Here is a 21,612-nt window from a genome sequence, read left to right as displayed (position 1 = left end):
TGCTTAGCCTGGAGAAGGCTGCTCAGGGGGACTTTTATTAATATGCACAAATATGTGACTAGGAGGAATAAAGACAACTGAGCCAGGCTTGTCAGTGGTATCCAGTGAAAGGCCAAGAGGCAATGGGCACAAATTGAAATACAGGAAATTCCATTTAAACATTGTTTACTGTGAGGGCAGTCAAGCACTGGAACAGGCTGCCCAGAGGTTGTCAACCCTCAAAATTCAACTAGACATGGCCCTGAGCAACCTGCTCAGACCCTGCTTTAAGCAGGTGGATTAGACTAAGTGATCTCCAGAGGTCCCTTTCAACCTCAATGATTCTACAGAACTGAACACATCTGAAATTTGAAACTTCTCTGTTCTGATTAAAGAATTGATCATGCATTTTATTACTTGGCTAGCTTATTGAACATTTGATTCAAGTTTCTTCTGTCTTACAAAATTAAAAAGTTCTATTTTACATGGATAAAGTCAGTCAACATGCCACATGAGGAATAAGCTGGCTTGTTAAAGTACTAAACTTTTGAAATTCTGTCAACATTTAGGTCAGAAATAACTTGGTAACAGTAATATAATTTGGTGATTTTACAAGAGCAATTTTGAACTTCTATGCTAAAAGTATGTATTATTATCAGATATGGTGGGATATAGGATACCACAATTTATATGAAACTGCAGTTTAAGAAAACTGCCATCCTTATATAAGGCAGAAGTTAGAGTGCATTTGGTGCACTGAAATAGCTTATTTGTACTTGCAAAAGATTAAGTACTGTTTCTATAGCAACTTGTAGAATCTGACCTTAAGGGTCTCAATAAATTCTCCTGTTCTCTTCTACAGCCAGAATTGATCTCCTGAACACATGGTTGATACCCATGTCTAGAGATTTAACTTGGGGTTTTACTCATTTTAAAGTAGATCTGTGAAAACAACTTTCAACAGTATTTCAATGAACTGATCTATCTCCATCCCTAGAGATATTCAAAACAACTGGACAAAATCCTGAGCAGCATGCTCTGACCCTGCTCTGAGCAGGAGGGTTTGGATTAGATGATCTCCAGAGGTCCTGTCCAACCTCAATCATTCTGTGAAGCAATGTTCATCCTATCAGCAGCTACGGGGGTAAATCCCTCCCACTGAAGAAGGCAGAGAAACAAACTGCTTATAACTTAAAAGTTGAAAGTAACCATTACATACTGAAGTTTTAGCAAGGCACTTAATTCATGTCTGATAATTCCTACTTAATTTTACAGGAGTTAAAAGTATTTTTAAAGGAAAAGTTTTTGTTGCATGTTTATTTTTCTTTTGATAATACTAGTTTTCCTGAATTCCATTCTGCCACCAACTCTAGAATTATTTCTCATGAGAACTCACCACTAATCCTCTAAGTTAATGGCAATGCACTTTTGACATCTATTCTGCAGTTCTCTTCTTCACTCATGCATTATTAACTATATGATTTTTAATGATGATACTTGATACTTGCCTTCCAACCATCAGGATGCCCATCAGTCCCTCCTAAAGGGAAACTGATGGTTACAATTTAATCTAGTTGGCTTCTCCTTCCTCTAAAAAGGAATGTATCTACATATTCAAGGAATCAGTTCCTATCCTGCTAAAATCATTTACTGACATGAGACATTGCCATAAAAAATGCTACATTTCATAGTTAGATTGATTTTTTTCATAAAATGAAGCCACACTGCACTTCTGAGTGCTGTGAAAGTTGTATGACATCCCTTAGCATAATACTGTAGCCCAGGAAAACTTGACTTTTGATACCTTAAATCATGCTAGAAATTGGTGTTGCATCTTCAGATAAGATCACTGTATATGCTCCGCTAGTCTACAAAGATTCAAAGGAGTGATCTAATATACAATATTCTATTGTTTCCATTCTCCACACCCCCATCACTACTCTTGCATGGCTGAAAGCATACTCATTTCTCCAAAGTTGACTCTTTCCACTGTTTGAGAACATACTGCCTAAAATATGTATTTCAGTCCAATAAAAACCTGATACCATTTGTTTCACAGTATGAGAAAATGGAATAGAGATGAAATAATCATGCGTCTATGTTTTTGTACTTTCAGTAAAACTAAGCAGTTAGCACTGGACACAACGGCACTGTCAAGCCTTGAGAAAACCAGTATCTACTAGAACTAACATAACGATTACCTGCAAGTATAACAACAAATACTAAATAAACTCAATGTATTGGGTATCTAAAATACTTTACTGTAGTTATGTCTAGTCTTGTCTTGAAAATTCCATCCAACAGCACATTTTATCACCTCTGAGTAACCTATTCCAATGCTTAACTATCCTCAGGGTGAAGAGTGTATGAAGGCTGATCCATAACTCATTATAGAAGAGCTATACAGATTTCCTTCTTTGTTAATACCACTTTATCTACACTCAAGTATTTCAGAAGGCATTCTAAATATTAAGCTTGTTTATAAGATTGTGTGAACTTCCACATGCAGTGGAAAGTGAGGAAAACAGTTACATGCTTTCGTCAGTCTAGTTCATGCAATTTCTCTGCCTTCAGTTACCTTTAGGTCCTTTATTTACATGTGCTCTGCAAAAGCAAATAAGTAGGCTAGATCTTTAAATTGTAATGATAAAATGCATAACTATATTTAGTTTGATTCCAGACTGCCGACCCATCTGAGATTTGTCAAACAGGTACAAGATCTATGATGTTACCTCACCAATATCATTTCTAGAATTTTAGAGAAAATTACTCACTTTTAACAGAAACTATTGATAAATTTGAGACAAGAGTCCACATAAACTGACATTACTCAATTCTATTTAAAGCCCTGTACAGTCCTACAACACAGATAGTTTACTTATGTAGTGTTTAGAATATTGTTGATAAACATATCACAGAAAACACTTCATTTCCACTATACAAGACTACAGAAACTAAGGTAGCCATGTTTTAAAATAAACTTTATAACCATAAATTATTGTGAAGAGTAAAGAAAGCATTACCCAAAATCATGCAATAAAATTTAAGGTATCTAAAAGCAAAAGGAGGAGCATGGGAGCATTGTTTCACCTTCTCTTTTTAGCCCTCTGGTTTTTACCCTATATGAGAATCTCCCCAAATTCATGGAAATTCAGACTGAAATTGGACTTCCTTACAAGTGTGATCAATCTTGAAAATCCAGCTTATAGACCATCCCAACTGGAATTCTCACAAGCCAATGAGGGACTAAACTTGTCTGCCAACAGGGTAGGTTTTCAGGGAAGGAATGAGAGCTAAGTCTGCAATAAGTCTGTTCTCTGTAGGACCACGCGCTTATCCATTTAGTAATTTCACTCAGGAAAGCCATCTTCCAACTTTTACAGCATCTGCCTAGCTGAGTGTAAGAGTGGGAGTTTTTTATTATTTCTTAAACTAATATTTCCAGAATTCACCTAACAGAATACCACCCTTGTTATAATTCTCCAGTTTTAAGACTGAAAATGAAACAGACCTCCATGATTTATACCTGCATAAAACATATCCATTTCTGCCACCAAGCTTTAGCTAAAGTAAATTGAAATTCTCTGTATAGACAGAAAAAAGTTTAAAAACAGGCTATAGTTCTAGTAGCATCTATGATATAAGAGTCTCTCCATAGATGTTCTATTTGCCATAGAAAGTGGCTTTGAATCACAAATCTTTAATCCAAAGTAGGCATCCTCATGTTTTTAACTTAAGCAAAACTGAAGCTTCCTCTGAAAACAGATCATAGAGGAGATTTCAGTGGTGTATTTCAGATAAATAAATCTGTTTATAAAAGGCAAGTGTGCATTTCTTCAGGAAGCAGTATTTAAAAAAAAATCTAAGGTCAAGTTTCTTTCCAAAACACACCAATTCTTTCCATTGTGTGCAAGAAGCAGAATATCTGCATGAAGTTGCCTTTCTATACATGGACCTTGTACAGTCAAAATATTGCAGATTCAGTTGAATCTAAGAATTTATTTTTAAAGCGATTTAAAATCATGTGCTCATGTGAAAAGGGAAAATTTGGTGCTTCAGTTCTAGTTTTCTAAAACAGCAATACTAAATTGTGTAGTTATGTGATAAGCCAGCCTTGTAGAATTGGTACTGTTTTTATAACTTTAATCCACCTGAGTTTAAAATTCCTGCCTTTTACTGAACATAACTACACAATCATTGCTGGGACAAAGTTGTAAGAAATTTTCTTTATGGTAGTTATTCCTATGTTGGACAGTTCCCTAATAGTTTAAATAAATCTCACTTTGTTTCTACAAATTTTGCACAGAATAGCCAACTATTAGAAAGCAGCACATGCACAAGGCAGCTTAAGATTTACTGGAATAGTTCACAATCAGTGAGGTACACCTACATCAAAACTGAGAGCAAAAATAAAGCTCAACAGGTACTACTGGCTTGAGATGCCAACAGGGCTGCGAAAACACAGCAGCTATCACCAACCACAGACCCCTGCCTGCCTATCTGACCTATCTTCATAACCACACACATTCAAGGGGCTGCTGCTTCTCAGCACTTCTTGCTATCAAGGCACAAAAAGGAAAGTGCAAACCAAGAGCCTGAGGGGTCAATATTTCTGGTTTTGGTAACGTTTACATTTCCTTTTAGATGGGAAAATTTGATTCTCAGTTTTTCCAAAACATGGAATAAGAAAAAAAAAGAGCTAAGTTACCACTCTGCCACATCTAGAAGATAAGGACTGCATTTATAAAAATTCTAGGTAGCTGCCCTAGAAGCACAGGGTCACGGGGCCCAGAGGATGAACAGACAAGAAGCAATAACTACTTAATAACGTGGATTATTATTGTATCGCTCCTGTAGCAGGCTAAGCTTCACCTCTCACTTTCACCTTGATTCATTGACTGTATTTTACAGTAAGTGCAGGAATGACTTCATCTAGTTTGAAAAGAGAATAACTACTTAAAATGCTTGAATGTGTGCTGCTTAATACAAACCTATGAAATAAAGGTGCTTAACTGAACAGAAACCAACTGTCCATTTGATACTAAAACTGGAAAGAACAGTAAAGAAGTGAAAGTTAACAAATTCTTTTCCTCAAGCCATCAGGACATAAACATGCACAAAGACTTCTATCAGGTTTCTGACATGATGCTTTAAAGACAGTGGTCACAGTGCATTTCATAGAGCAAGAAAACAACATGTATGCCAGAAGGACTCTTCACAGAATAAAAAAAGGAACTTCATTCTCAGAATTGTTTTTTGCTCGTAGCCATTTCTGAAGCAACACGGATCTTATTTAAGAGTTTATTATTCCAATTTACTATAGCTATATCTTAAACTAAAAAGATAACCACCACACTACATTATCAGAAAGACCTAGGACAGGAAAAGTGTGTTTTTTTTTCCCCTTTTTCATTAAATTCATATAGCTGCTGTTTTACCTTTCTTGCATAACTACTAGCAATTGGCAGTACCTCTTGAGAAGAGGCAAGGGATTAACTATGTAGCTGGCCAGGAGCATCTATTCTCTTTAATCTGTTTTTCTGAAGGAGCCATCTGCTCTTATTTCTTCATGTTGTGCCCTAGCTTAAAACAGCTTTCGCCATTCTGTGAGGATTTCAATTAGTTACACATAAAAAATTTTTCCATCTCAGGATAACTGTCTTGAGGATGAAATGCTGTAAGGTGAAGAGGGAAAGGGGTTATTACCAAAGGCTGATTGACTATACTTTTTACAGCTCAAATAGCTAATTAGTCATCAATAAAATGAAGGGAAAATAACCCTCTCTAGCATTTGTTTTATTACAACACAGCTTGACACCTATTACTGACAAATACACATAGCCATGTTTCAAGGTGTTGAATCAGAATAGAAAGTGGACTATATTAGTTTTTGTAATCTCAGCACTTGGCACTTTTCATTCAGATGGCTGTGCACAAAAGCATCAAATCTCTGCTTTGATAACAGCACCAAAACCTTCCAAATGAAGTGCCCAAAAGTACTGCAAACACTGACAAGAGACAACTACGTGATTAGCACTACTTGCACAGACTCATGAATAATGAACAGTTACTTCTGAAAAAATTTACTCAACTACAAACTACAGACTGGAGTTCTAGCCAAATATTACCCTAATATGATATCAAATTAAGCAAAGGATTCGGAAAGACTAGATAAAATGAGGCCAATAAAGTTTTACTATCCTCTTCATTCAAGTGCCAAGTAAGAGTACTCGAGCTTAATTTCATCCATCCATTTCAGTTTCCCCCAACACAAAGACCAAGCAGGAAACTATCCAGCAATTGAAATTCTTAGAGAAGCAGATCAGCTAGCTTCTCAATATCTTCAAGCAAGCCAACATAACAGGTAGCCTTTAGCCTAGACAACCAGCCATTGAGAGCTGCCATTCAAAGTCTTGGTCATTGCTTTGAGCACACTGACAAAAACTAGGGATCATTTCCTTAAGGACCTACTAGTTTCCCTCACAGGCAGAAAATACATTGTTTGTTAGCATAATGCTGAGCATGCCACTAAATGAAGTCTAAAGAAACTATGATCTATGGGTCCATTTCCGTGTAGCAGAAGTATTAATTTACAACAGATATTTCACTGGAGTTCTTCATAAAGAAGATCTGCAATACACAGCCACCTACTTGCCACTTATGCATTAATGAAATACAGCAGCACTTTTAATTAACCTTACATTCAACTGAGCCAACCATTATTTAGTGTTCCAAACAGCACCTGTTATTTCAGAGGACTTGTAAATTCTGGAAGCACATCTGTGAACAAATGATCCAATAAGTAACATTATGGAAGTTTCCCTGCAGCTTCAGTTTAATCAGCTGATAATTATGTGAGATTCTAAAACAGCTTAGAGTTTTAAAAAGTTTGATGCAGAATTTCTTGTAAAACTTCATTTACTGCTCAAATTGGACTGACAGCCTTACTTATTAAAGCACACATCCAGAAAACAGCACAGGCAGAAGTTGTTTCTATTTCACCAACATACCTCTACCGTATTCAGAAACCTGTAGCCCCAAAATAAGAGTTTTTATTACAAATACAGCATTTGGCCCATATTTGAGCCTAAGCTTGCAGTCAAGGTACAAGGAGTAAAGAGAAAAACCTGTGAGGTGGCAAAGCAGATGCAACCAGAGCTAATTTCAAATAGGCAGTTATCAGTTAAAGCCTTTATAGTCTGAGCAGCAGCTTTTCATATTCACACAGTATGGCTACAAGTAATGTTTATTAAAAAAACAGAAGAGCCTGTAAATACTGAAGTCTCCAGATTATCCATTTATGTCTATTTTTTTCAGAAGGGACCTGCATTTCAAGAAGCCGACATAACACAAAAGTGCCTGGCTCCAAAAATTACGATGCTGACCAAGCACTGACGACCGCAGCAGTCGCACACAGTTCCCCACGACAGCAGCTCCCTGGTTCCCTTGCAAGGGGCAAACATCAGGGCCCCGCAATTTCCTTCCCCCAGGGTGCACCCTCAGATCACGCTGACACGTTCTGGTCTCACGCTTCAGTAGATGTTTTTTAGGCTGAATATCGGCTCCCCCTGCTGGCACATTTTCAGTATTAGTTAAGGGGCTGTGGTATCATCCTGAAGACACAGGCTGTTTTTTAAAAAACCATCCAAAAAATCATCCAGAAAGTACTTCAAGAAAAAAATGCAAGCAAAATAAAAAATGCATGGTGATGGATCTAACATTTCTTGACAGAGACAAAGATACTATCCAAAAAGCATTCTTGGTAAGCTAAGTCTCTAAAAAGTCAGCATTAAGATATTCTACAACTATCCTATAGGAAATGCCACAGTGAAAAACTTCTGTTCTTTCCAAGGTGTACTCAGACTACTATTTCATAATTACCAGAGATCTCCAGACAAGCTTGCAAAAAAAAATAAGGCTGGAAATCTTAAATGGATCTAATTTAACCCCTTCCTGCCTGATTACTTATGTCATTCCTGACATTTTCTTCACACTGTCTTAACAGACTTCTGAAGACTTCAAATAGGATTGTCTGCAGAAATAAGATTGCTTAAAGAACAGATACAATAAACTTTAAAAACTCTTCTGTTGTATTCTGTTATCAAGTAGGCTAATAAAAACCTAATCATTTCTCTGACTAGGGATGCACAGTGTAATGCAAAGGTCAAGGGTATATGATAAATGAAGAGAATCTTTAAGACAAAGTTGTATTACAATTGTGCTAGAAGACAAAGTGGATCAGGATATTCCTTTCCAGTCTTAAAATCTAGTGTTGAGGAACCACATTTCACCTTCCAGATTCATGGTAAGGCATCATTAGGACAGTCCTAGAAGAGAAAGTGTTAACTAGGGCTAAAGGTATCGCTTTAATATATCTGGTGTAGACCTTCAACTTAAGCCACACAGATGAGAAGTTCCTTCATACGCGACTAGGATTTAAATGGAGAAACCAAGTCAAATCATTAGGAAGGGTGTGGGGTTTTTTTTTGGGGGGGGGGAGAAACTCCTCTACCTACCCCCAAAATTTTGCAGAACTCCTGTAAAGGCAGAAAACCTCAGAACTCAAAGAACTGACACTCCTATCTGTTGAAATTAGGGCATCTTACTCCCACCCAGAATAAAGGCAGGCTGAAATACTGATCATGAAAGTCAGACAATTAGTGCAGTGAAAAAATCACTTAGGTTTCTGAACTGCCATGACTGTACAAATGGACTAATAACATTTTACCTAACCTATATGAAGTCCAGAAGAGAAAAATATGAGTTAGGGATATATGGAACAGTTAAGCATAACAAAAAGCCACAAAACAACCAAAAGAACATTATGTTGGAACTTAGTATTTTCACTTTCGTAAAACAAATTCTACCGTTTGACATGATTAGCTTGGAGGAGGGTAGAAGGGAGAAGAGTGAATTAAAATACATGTGTCCACTTCACTGATTTATTTCATAGAACTGTATCACTTAAGTCTGCATGGGAGATAGCAGAAGAAAGATGGGAGAAGCGACATACTAACAAGCTGAAGACATGAATAAAAACTACAGACATGAAGAACAGATACTCAGTGTCTGATAGTTAAGGAGCTTGGCAAACTGGGACTGGGCAGCTGCCACCAGAGATGCATCGTCCTGATAGATGCCAATAGTGTTACTTCCCTGCCACCTCTGGTTGTCCCCAAGAAACAGCAACCAGGRTACAAATCAAAAGGAACCAGTAATGAAGACTACTGTCCATTATCAGTAACACAAAAGGAGACATCCGAGCTTTCACTGCACTGAAACCAGTCCTTCAGCTTCTACATCTCTCCAACACCATCAGTATTATTCCTAAGCAGCAGAAAAACTGTCTGAAAATACCTAAAACTTGCTTTCCAGAGAACTGTTAGTACAGCTGGATGATCAGAAGTAGAGACTGCAGATGCATTCACTCTCCAAGCATATAACAATGAATATAGCAGGATATTCAGTGTCAGACCAACCACAGCAGCAACCTCAATCTCATTCTAGATCTTTAATTGCCACATACATAAAGAAAAATCTTCTAGCGAGTACTCCTTTTGCACAACCCACATGGATTGAAGTTCAAAAATTTCTAGGAAATTGAAACTTCAAATTAACTGTCACTACATTGTGCCTAGATCTGCACAGTGGAGGAAAGTTATAATCCAAAAGAATATTTGTTATTCAGTGAAAGAACAACAGCAAGGGCTTACTGAAATGGTTTCTAATCATTGAGATTAAGTATTTTGAGATGAAATTCCTCCCTCTCCCCCAAAAAATCATGAAGATCTATAAAGAACCCCTTTACACTCAAAAGAATTATTTACCAGCAACTCACATTAAACTGGCACATTTGTTGCCTTGCAACTTTGTTCCTGTTGAGCTGTCAGCTGAAGCCAAAAGCCTGATAAACACATCAAATAAGAAATGGAAGGCAGCCAGCAACATAACAGCAACTGGAAATGGAGAATAGGAAGGAGGAAAATTCATTTAACTTTCCTGTTTCTTATTTTGCCTTGACAAAGGGGTGACATGATACGATGAAAGATGACAACACCAGAACAGACTAAACAAGAGAAAAACAATAAGTGATAAATATGACAAAGTTGAGCTCTGGCAAAGGAATATTTTAAGATAGAATAAATACAAGAGCAAAACGGGCATTGCTTAGCTGTCAAGACACTCAAAATACAGCTTTCTCAGTTTATGGCACAAAAATGTTTCTTCCTTCCACCTCTCCAGTTGCTACTCTTCAATTTGCTCCTTGTACTGAAAATACAGTCTGCACCTACCGTACACCCCAATTCATTGACAGCTCCCCATAAAGAGCCTAACAATCTACTGCTCAGATCAAATGTCCAGAAATGCATCTCATTTTGAGTCAAAGATGTCAAGAGACTGAGAACCTACCACCTGTATTTGTGTCAACAGTTAATAACACAGATAAATTACTGTGCTTTATTTTTCATCTACACTTAGTCACTGCTTCTCACTACACATTTCACCACTAGATTAAAGGGCCTCTTAGTACTTACGTTCTTCTGTGTTTCTTCTACATTCAAAATACAAGTTAATGATCATTATTTTCAAGCCAAACAGACTAGCAGACTTACAGATGTTTTCTCATGCTTGTAAAGTATTTTGTGGACTCTCTCAGATTGGCATACACAGAATTCTGCATGCCAAATGTCATAAGAAAATGAAATTGCCTACTCCTACTCTGTACACCCTTAGTTATAAGGCCATAGAGACAATATTAGTTCTCTTGCTACAGTGATACACTTGGAAGTGACACTCAGCTAGCAGTAAAGGCCCTTAAGTCATTCCTAAAACCACTATGACCCTACAGTCCAGCTCCCATTTTGTAGACTAGACCTGCTTTCCTGGGCCTCAAGTACTTATATTTGCAAATAACCTGACTTTATCAGGACACTCAACTTGTTCAGTGCAACTGGCATGCCCTTATTTACCATTTTCCATTTGAAAAAACAGTATAAATAATGTAAACATTAAGCTTACATTAAGCTCTTGTAGAGCTCAGCTAAGAACCATCAGCTAATTCACCATAAAATATTAGGTATGTCAGTTACCAGCTAATCCATTTAAACACTTTTTACTGAAATTGCTTAGTCCTAATTAAAGAGTCATGCAGTACCACATTAAATATCTTATATGCTACTCAACCCTTAACTTTGATACCTTATTCTTTCAAATCAAAGGGCATACAAAACTCATTTCTCAATTATAGTTGAAGTCAGAGGGGAGACAACTCAGAGGGCACAAAGGTCACATACGTAGATTTTAAACTTCATGCAAGTTAAGCCAAACAAGCCAGGGGCCAGGAGTGCAGCCTCTCAGCGCTGTGACCTTCCTTCTGATTTCTCCAGTAAATAAGTTCTCAGAAGGTTACAGTTTTAATTTGCATGGCTGGTGTCGAAAAGGATTGAAAGTGACAAACCATGCCAGTTTAAATTTGAAGCCTTTAAATTCGATCTCTCTCATTGACTGCCAAAGTAAGTGTGCAAGTAAATTAGAAGTCAGTTTTAGACTAAATGTGATCATTGGTGAGTGGCTGCAGGCTAGAGTCATGCTTCAGAGCAGATAAAACCTAGGATGAAATATGTATGATTATCTTAAGCTGCATTTTGCAGCATCCCTGTTAATGAGTAGAATACTCAATAAATCACTTCCCTCTCCTTTCAACAATTACAGATTCAAACCTTTCTAATTCTTAAGAGCTTCCATGACTTCACCAATACAGTTTTGTTGGAGTGAAAGCAAAGAGCCAGCCACTACAAAAACATCAGCTTCCGAAACAAGCATGTTAGTGAACATACAAAATACAGCCAGGCTGAGACATGAGAGAATCAGTCCAAATACTGCTTCTTCACTCACAGATCTAAGAACGCTGACTTATTTCTTCACTACTGTGCATAGTATTTTAACAAGACAGAAACAACCTAACTCACTCTGCCTTGGTTTCACGGGGCTGCCAGCAAACCATATCCATGCATGTTACTATCACTATTAAATTTCTCCTGTGCATAAAGTCTGCCAAATAACTTGTTTCCCTCTGCCCTCCAAGTTTTCATAGGCTTTACTTCTCTAAAATTTGATTACTAGAAGGTAATAGAAGGGTTTTTACTTTCTGGTTAACCTCTAAGAAGGACAATTTAAAGTGACTTGCTGTCTGAAGACTCTTGCAGTCTGAGGAACATACCTACCTATCTCACAAAACTTGAGTACCTCCCTCAGGATTATCTGGAGCATCCTATTAATTAAGCACCCCAGTTTTCTTCATCTACACTTCTATTACAAAATGCCTATGACCTGCATAGTGTTTTGACAGCCTCAGAAAGCAGGACACTTGAGAACAGTGTTGCTTCTTCCTCGCTCATACGAGAGGCTGCAATGACAAATGAAGGAGAGTCTGAGGTTTTACAGTAGTTGAGTATGTGTAAGACCATAAGGGGCTGAGAACAGACAGCAACACGCACGTCTGCGCCACGTTGCAGAACACATCCTTGTCCTCAGGAAAAAGGAGACAACAATACACTAGCAAACTGATTTGTGTCATAGAAAATATGACTATCATTTAACTACAAAGTACATCTTTTAGAATTGTGAAAATTAGAATTATGAAAAATTAAGGAAAATCCTTGCTGTGTGTCCAGCAGCCCTTGCATTCCAAGGGAGATTTATTCAGAGTAAATATCATCTACGGAACCTTGATTTATTAAGTTCCTACTTCAATTATTTTTACAATGCTATCCTCTACTCACTAAGCAGAAAATCAGACTGTTAATAACCTGCACTATGCAGTAAACTGGTATGCTTTTACACTCTCAAGCCTCCTCATATGGGAGGGATATGGGAAATACTAGTTTTAGGAGATTTCTAGTTAATTTTTCACTATTCCTGGAAGTAAGCACACAGGAATCAGCAAACCTTTAATGGTCATTACGAGTTGCATGAATCAGTAAAGTGATTCGCTATATAGCTAGCACATACAGCCATCTACTGTTGGGAAGGCTTGTTATTCCCGTATATCTTGTTGTCACAGTAGAGTCACCAATTTTTAGACATAGCCTCAATTCCCAGAGTAGCTAAAACGAGTTTGGAAGGAAGAGTTCCACAGGTATAATACACACAGAAGGAAAAAACTGTCTTTCAGCAATAGCATCAAGACTCATTAGCTTTTGGAGTGAACATTTTAGCTGTCCTAGCTTTGATTACAGAGTTCTCTACACCTACACACTTAACATTACACAAGATAAACAAGTGCTAGGCACTGGTTTAATTCCTCCCTCTGTTGCAAAACATGTCTGGTACCAACATGTTTTATTTACAGTTAGCTTCTTCAATCTGCAGTTTCACATACTTTACCCAACAAGCACAAAATACTTGCCATAAATCAGTATTATACACAGGTCTGCAAGAGAATGAAATTAAGGTAACAAAATTATTCTTACTGATCTTTTTCTATGTTGTTTATAGCACCAGTTGTAAACTAAACTATAATAATCAATAGTATACATACATATTTACAGACATCTTATGTCCAATCCATAAGGCAAACAGCCAGCCTTACAAACAAAACCTTGCTTGGAAAATGGTGACATGATCCTACATCACAGAAGTTGATAGTGAACCACAAGAGGTTCAGCATACCTAAAGCTAGACAAGCTGCTTGGCTTGGTTTCTCCAAACCATCGGCACTTGATTAAAATTCTTTAGGTTTTAAAGAGTGGTTTTGTTGTCAGATACAAAATGAACTTCTGGAAGTCTGGCAAACTTAACTATGACAAGGTAAAACAGCTTCTCCCTTACTCCACAGATGATTCTTATTGCTCTTCTCCCATGTTAAAAACTACTTTTAACCAGGAGTACTTTATATTCTCAGTTCTCAGATAAATAGAACTGTGCATATATATAATGTATATAGAAAATATTTTCATATTAAAGCTATTTACAAAGTCCATAAATGTTGCCACTTTATCAAGCTATAGATATTTTTAAAGGTTGTGACATAGCAGCAAGCCATCTCAAAGAAGGCTGAAAAGTAAAACTACCCATATCACCTTCCAATGATAAACACACAGAACTAATACAATTTCAGAAAAAGCACCAATTTCATATACAAAAATGTTTTTCAATTTTCACATGCAAAGACGTGGCATCTGACAAAATTTGAAATAGGAACAATGCAAAGATACTAATCTTCTGCTGCTTCATAGGATAATCACAGAACCTTATCTTTCCCAAGGTTTTTCACCTACAGAAGCTGCAATATTTAAGACAGTAATTGTGCATAACATTGCAGTTCCTGCTATTTGCTACCAGCTGCAGATTAATCCCATTAGCATGGCCATCTTGCTACATATTAGAAGCCAGTTTGTTTTGCATCTATATACTTAAAAGTTTACAGATAAACTTTAAGGCTTAATTGTCCTCAAGTAAGCAAGTTAAATATCTGATTCAAAGCCAAAAAGAACATATTCTAGTCTCCTGCAAAAGATTTCTCACATTCTAAAATTTAAGCAGTGGCTGAGTATTTCAATGTTTGTTTAAAACAGTTATAACAATACCTTTCTTATTTGTTTCCAAAAAAGGCAAGTCCCTAGAGACTTCAACAGAATTCTCAACATGAAAAAATCAGTACTTCCATGTACTATGCCAACAACAAGGGATATAGATATATAGACTGTAATGCTATCAAAATACTGAAAACAAGGTTTTACAGGTTGAGGGGAGGTACTGCCCTCCAATGCTGAAAAAAGATTAGTAATACTGTCCAAAGTACTCTCCCAGCATCCTAGGCATCTCTGTAATGTTCTTTTTTTTCCTGAAAGGCTACACTGGAACTCTTAGAAAGACATGCTGAGCTCCTCCCTCCCCCCATATCATTTGCAATTATGCAATTTGTGTATCCAATTTATAATTTGCAATTATAAGCATAAAATATGCAAATGTGTCCACTTCCATTTGAGAACTATAATTAGCAGATTTTGAAAGTTTAGATACAGGACCACTTCTCCCTAGAAACCAAATTTCAACATGAGCAGAGATTTGCTAATGATTTTGCTCTTCTGTCTAAGCAGTACACGCGCTTCAGTCCCTTCAGATTCTCAGAACAATTTCCTCATTCAACTATTTCTTACAAATCAACACTAAGTTTCTGAAGAAAGTTGGCTTACCTACAGTATTTCAGTTTAAGTAAATATAAACAGTAAAAATAATGGTATTAGGACAGCCAGAAGTCAAAACACTGTTACATAATTAAGCTGGCCATTTTAAGCAATTACAACTTGTCATTAAGAAAGTCTCACAAATACCTGGGTGAAGCCAAACTGAAAGAAATGCCCATTCCATTCTAACCTGAAAAACTAAAACACAACCTTTCAACTAAAAAAAAGAGTTATACCAGCCATTTCATATGAACTACTATAGAAAGAGGGAAAGAACTTGGGGGATCCAACTTACAAAGTGCAAGCCAGAGCAGTTACAGATGTCTTCCCAATAATAGTTAACCACTTCACCACAAATAATCATTACAATTTAGAACAGTAAAATATGAGCTAGTCACCTCTAAAGTTAGTGTCATGATGGCATGGGATGGGTTTATAAAACATCTTTTCCTAAAGTGGTACATTTCCCAATTTATTATACAGATGTTTCACCTTATTTGGCTCCTTGGTGACTACACAACTGCCTAAAACAGTTATTTTACACAGAAATTACACAGATCTACATTGTATACTACAGTTAACAGATCACTGTGCTTCACTTTTAGTTATTTGTCTGTAATAGGCAAAATACTCAGATTTTTTAAACACAAGACCACACTTTCAAAGTAAGCAAAAAATCCACAGACATACTAGAATAATGAGGTTGCATCCATGTATTCATCCACATTCATTTGTTCATCGAATGTATCGCTTATTATTGGTGCTGAAAGTATACGCGCAGATATCAAGCATTACATGATTAAGAAAATGGGCAAAAGTTTTGTTTCTGCTCTCTAATTGTTTCAATGAGGACACCCAAAAAACTATCAGTCCCAAGAAATGTTACAAATATGCACAATCATACATACTTTCATAAATTGTAAAATAAAATAATTGTAAAATAAAAATTCACATGCTTCTGTAACTTCATTAAAATAAGTTACACACATGCAAAAACCATCGAAAACAATTCTTCCTTCAATATTTTCAGAGGAACTTCCCTAATTTATAACCATAAAAGTCTCAGCCGTCAAGCTAAAAATGTTAAGAGTTTATTTACAGCACGTAATACAAAACTATTTGCTAATATTTCCCCTTCAACACTACCAATAGTGCCACTCAGTAAAAATGCCATTGTTCATACTGGCATTTTTGACAAATTCATTGCTTAAGGCTAGAAAGTTAGGAAAAAAATATGCAAAACACCAAGTCCAAGGACATGCAGCTACAGATCACAGGGCACATGCATTCCACAGCTAAAACTGATAGCTACCTAAAAGACAGTATTTCAGAAAACAGCTGACTCCTTCAGGCTTAGAGATTGACATTTTGTAGTCCATTACACAAAAAGCTATGTCAAGCCACCGAAAGAAATTACATAACTGAAACGGCTCTAAATTATTGTGAGGTAAAGTACACCAATACAGCTTTGTAATCGCTTCAAGTAATTGAAGCCAAAGTCATTTGTGCTGTCATTTTAAATTGTATTATAAAATCAGTTCACAGCTTGTTATATTTGACCATTCCAAGCACCATTTGAGGCATCTGTCTCTACAGACTTGCATTTGAAAGTCACCTGTCCGTTACACAACATTCCAAGTTTACATTAAGCCATATTGTGTGAATCACATGGAATTGCTTTTATATTCAGTATAGTGTCATTTAAACAAAGGGGTCGTACTTTAACAAAACCACACGCCAAATATTTTAAAGTGAAATGTGTCGGGGGGGGGGGGGAGAGAATGCGTGGAAAAAAATTCTGATAATTTGAAGTTATATAATTGCAAAAAAAACCCAACATGCTTTAGGTATTGCAAAAATTCAGCAAGATGCGTTTTTGATTCCTTAATAGAGTCACAAGTTTCCAGGAAAAGGCTTGGTTCGCAAGCTCCTTTGAAAGAATCTGAGGCACACAGAAGCAATGACCTATTGTTTATAAACAACCTACCCAGCAACATTCTGGAGAGGCAAAAAGCGCTCCGGAGAGCAGCGCATCGCTTTGGGTGGTTCAATAGCGCAGCCTGCCCCAAGCCCAAGCCGAGTGCAGGACTAAAGCAACCCTCCTCACGCACCAACCCGACTCGGGATAGTTTCAGCGAAAAAACACGCGTGTGCTAGCGTGAAGAGCAACCTTGGCGGCGGCAGGCTGGAGACCCGGTGCTGCGTCTTCTCTTTTGGGGTGGGGGGAGGCGAAGAAGGGAGGCGCAGCCCCGGAAACCTCATTAAACGGAGGCGACGCTCCGGGTCATTTGAGAAACGCTGCCCTTCGCGCGGCACCCCCTCACCAAAAAAAAATTAAAAAATAAAATAAAAATTAATTAATAAATAAAAAGAAGAAGAGAGCCAGGGGGTGCGAGACGAACCGGAGCGACGAAACCCCGCGCTCCGCAACTCCCTCCGCCCGCCCCGAGGCCGCGCAGCGCCGCGGAGGCCCCGCGCCGGGTGTGTGTGGTGGGGGGGGGGTCGCGGCCCGCGCGCGGCCCCTGAAGGGCGGCCGGGGGGGGGAGGGGCGCCCCCCTCCCCCCCCCCCGCGCTCACCTTGGCTGACGAGGCGCAGCGCATGGGTGAAGGACGGGTCGAGGGAGTCCTTCTCCGCCATCAGCTCGGGCAGGTACTTCTCGTCCATGGCGGCGAGMCCCGCCGGGGCGCCGGGGGCGGCGCGGGGCCCGCTCCCAGGCGGCGGTAAATCCTCCGAGGCAGCGCTCCCCCCCGGCCGCCTCCCGCCCGCGGCGGCGGGGACGCAGCCAGAGGGAAGCGCCGCGAGCCCCCGGCCCAGAGCGGGCAGGGGAAGGGGCGCAGGCCGGGGGGCGCCCCCCGGGCACGGGGCGCGGGCAGATCCCTCCGCGGAGGCCACGGGGACGCAGAACCGCGCTCCGAGAGCCGCTCRGGCCGGGCCGGACGCCCCCCGCCCGACCTCCGCCTCACACGCGCGCTCAAAAGAAGGGGGTGAAGAGCTCTGGACGAAGAAGCTGCACCTGCCGCGGCGCTGCGCCGACTGAGCGGGCGAGCCCTTCGGCGCCAGGTTTAAATACCCCCGAACAAGCCACGCCCCTATCACCGCCCCTAATTCCCGCCCCCTGCCCGCCAAGCCCCGCCCCGCTGCCCCCGCCCGCCGGCTCCTCCCAACGGGCGGTGCTGGCCCAGCCTCCTTCGCTATGGCCCCGCCTACTCAGGCGACGTCTCCTATTGGGTGATTTGGGGTGTCAGTCAGCGGCCTACCGCAGCCTGGGATTGGTGGGTGAGCTTCGCGCCGCACCCTCCCCTCCCCGGCCGGCGTGTGGCGAGCGGGCTCCGAGCGGCGGCGCCGCCTCACGGAAAGCGGCAGGCGCTGGGCAGCGCTGCGCGGAGCCGTGAGGGGACGCAGCGAGAAGGGGCCGGCCGGGGTCTGCCGTTAAAGCACGCAGCTTTAGTGACCCTCTCAGCCGCTATCTCCCCCCCGCCGAGAGAAGGGCTGGCGCTGCTCCTCTGCGGGAGCTCCCCAGCGTCCGTTAAAACGCGCGCCCGTGCCGCTCTGCCACTCGCCACGAGTGAATAAAATAACATTTAAAAAATAAACGCGCTTCGGGGTCTGTGGGCGCTCGTGCGCCGCGGTGCGCGGGACTGAGCCGAGGCGGAGGGGCGAGGCGGCGGGGAGCAGCCCCGGTGCCTTCCCCTCAGGTCAGCGGCGGAGGCAGCCGCTGCTTGGGCCTGGGCCGGCGAGGCGACGGCCTGACCGACCCCGTGTAGCTGCTAAGGGGGGGAAAGGCACGGAGGTAAGATTTATTCCCAAAGGAGAAACAAAACCCCATTTGGACTCCTTCACCCTCCCCCAAAAGTCACGTTTTAGCCAGTGTTTTGTACTTACCTCTCTAGTAGCACAAAGCACTCCATAAATACGAGCCAAATAATCTTGTTTTTGCTTAGCTATGCCCGTAGGCCGCTCTAAGTGGGTTTGTGATGTGGCAACCTGAGGAGCTGCAGTCTCACACAAGCCCTGCTTGGTGCGAAACCCACTCACCACCRCTCTGGCTGCAAACAGCCCCTTTCACAGGTAGGAGAAGCAAAGTTTGAGATTGTGCTCAAACGTATTTTGTTSCTAGATATTTTTCGGAGGATACATTTAGTATATTAGGTCATTATTCGTTTTGGTCTTTAGCTTTGAGGCTTCACAGAACCTTATTTGACCTTAGGAGATTCATCAATGAATCCTTGGTGACAAAAACCCACAGGAAGAGAGAACAGCTATTCTCCTMTGTAACAGGGCACAAGGGAGAAACAGAAAATTGCTAAAACACTAGAGCCAAAATCATAATGCTAGAGTAACATTTTTAACCACATTTATTGGAAAAGTCAATAGGGAACGTTCTAATGATGAGCAACAGTTAAAAGACCACTAAAAAGATTCTTAAGTTGTGGTAATCAAATCATCTCACATTTATTACTGTACCTAATGCAAAAAAGTTTGCAATATATCTTAGTTACATCCATGCAAGATGGGGAGGAAAAAAGCTCTGAAAAAAGACTAGCATAAGAAATCACTCACTCAAAACTTAACAAACAAAGTTAAGGCTCCCTTTCCAGAATTACATACGCTCTTCCACCCTTAAAACAGAAGGATAAAAAAGCATAAAACAATGTCTATTATGTTACAATATGAAATAATTAATTTACCTTCCATATACAACCCATTTAAATATATCTGACCCAGCACTAATAACCACAAACAAGTTTACTTTTTTTTCTTTCATTTTTAAAGTTCTCCTGCGTGACATCAAAATTGAGGGTATGACTAAAGCAACTGAAAAAAGTTGGATTACAATTAAGGTTTTATTTCAACCTTCCATATACTTCTTATACACAACTACTGAAACGCAGCCATCTGTTGTGAAAAAGTGAGCCACATACAACTTTACCGCAGAACAATGTGTAGGAGGCTAATCTTTATTGAGTGACCTGGAGGAAAATTATCCCTACCTTTGCCAGTAAAGCTAAAAAGGTATTTAAAGTCCCTCTACAGCATACAGGAATTCAGTCAGAAAGGTAGCTATATTTTATAAATGGTATAAAACATAATGTACCTTTCTTGGACAAAAGATTTATTCTCTCTGGTAACTGATTGAATAAACATTTGCTGTTTCAAGAAACCACAGTATTTCTTCCCAAAGTATACCAGTTCCCTCTGGCTTACAATATAGAAAGGCTTACTGGATGTCTGAAGAYTTGTTTCTCACCATATATATAATAATGCAGCAGTTATAAAATTATCTACATTATATCCTATTGTTCAAACCCATGCCTGCACATAACAAGCACATTGTTTTCTCCAGTGAAATTCACACAAGAGGGAACAGGGAACAGAAAAGATAGGAAATTATGAGCTACAAGCTGCAAAAAAAGCTGCCTAGGATGTGATGATCTGGGAAAAGTCTGCTGAGCATCATCCTTACTAGGAAAAGCAGGAAGCACCAACTCCTGAAGGACTGACTGCTTTCTTGTTACTGAAATCTATACAAAGCTTGAAAAAGTTGCTTGATCAAGGAACTGCCCAGTAAATAGTAGCATTACTATTAACACAATTTTAAAAGCCATGAGTCTAAACTTTTAAAACTCATGACTCATGATGTTTTCCTTATTTGCTGGGACAGCATTACAAGCAGTATTTCATCATTAAGTCTTTGCTCCTAATACTGTAACTACACCTAAGTTATTTTTCCTACTGTACTGTCAACTCACACTTTTAGTTCATGTCACCTTTGTTCATTGATCATACCGAGTTGCCACTGACCATTTAGACTTTGCCGAGATTTAGCGTGGTTTTTACCTCTTGGTCCCGATTTAAAGCTCAGACCATAAGAGACTGTTATGGAACAGTTATTTATTTGAGTCTTCGGCTCATTAAAATGCATACAGCTGAAGACCTATAGAAGCAGAGTCTATTTTGGGAAAGAGTTTGTCACAAATACCACATCTAGTGAATATGTCCTTGATGTGACTCACCACAGTTCTGATTAGCATGTTGCTAAGTAGGTGCTGGCTTCCTTAGTATTCCAATATATATTGCCAATTTCTATTAGGCACATTGAAATTTTCGTTGCACTTCTTTCTCCAATATTCCTATGACCTTTTTCTTTCTTTTTTTATTTGCACGTGTGTCAAAGTATGAAAAAATAGACAAGAATGTTCTATCATATCAAGACATCCTTTTTCAGCAGCTCTGGATGCTTTCTTCTAAAAATCATGGCTTTGTCTTTTACCAGTATTTGCCCCATAGTTCAAAGTTAAGACTATTTTCATCCCAAATGAATATTGTTCCAGTAGCAGCCATGGTGATGCTGTTTCTTTTAAAAGGTTTGTGACATTGTTTTCATATTTCATTCACTCTTTCTGTAAATTTATTTCTAAGAGAAACAAGGTTTGCAAGAAGAAA

At 39.4% G+C, this 21,612-nt stretch overlaps 1 protein-coding gene across 1 annotated transcript in view; it reads right to left on the bottom strand.

Annotated features, from left to right (window-relative positions):
* KHDRBS3 (KH RNA binding domain containing, signal transduction associated 3) overlaps window positions 1-17,832 on the bottom strand; it is a 95,087-nt gene extending 77,255 nt beyond the window's left edge. The window contains exon 1 of the mRNA XM_026068510.1: window positions 17,745-17,832. Coding sequence (XP_025924295.1) covers window positions 17,745-17,832 — 88 coding nt within the window. The remainder of the gene's footprint in view (window positions 1-17,744) is intronic.
* Window positions 17,833-21,612: the final 3,780 nt, after the last annotated feature.

This window comes from Apteryx rowi, unplaced genomic scaffold, assembly GCF_003343035.1.
Source record: "Apteryx rowi isolate R43461 unplaced genomic scaffold, aptRow1 scaffold_273, whole genome shotgun sequence".
Taxonomy (NCBI): Eukaryota; Metazoa; Chordata; class Aves; order Apterygiformes; family Apterygidae; genus Apteryx; species Apteryx rowi.
The sequence above is the reverse complement of the archived record's forward strand: the minus strand, read 5'-3'. Positions and strand labels throughout refer to the sequence as shown.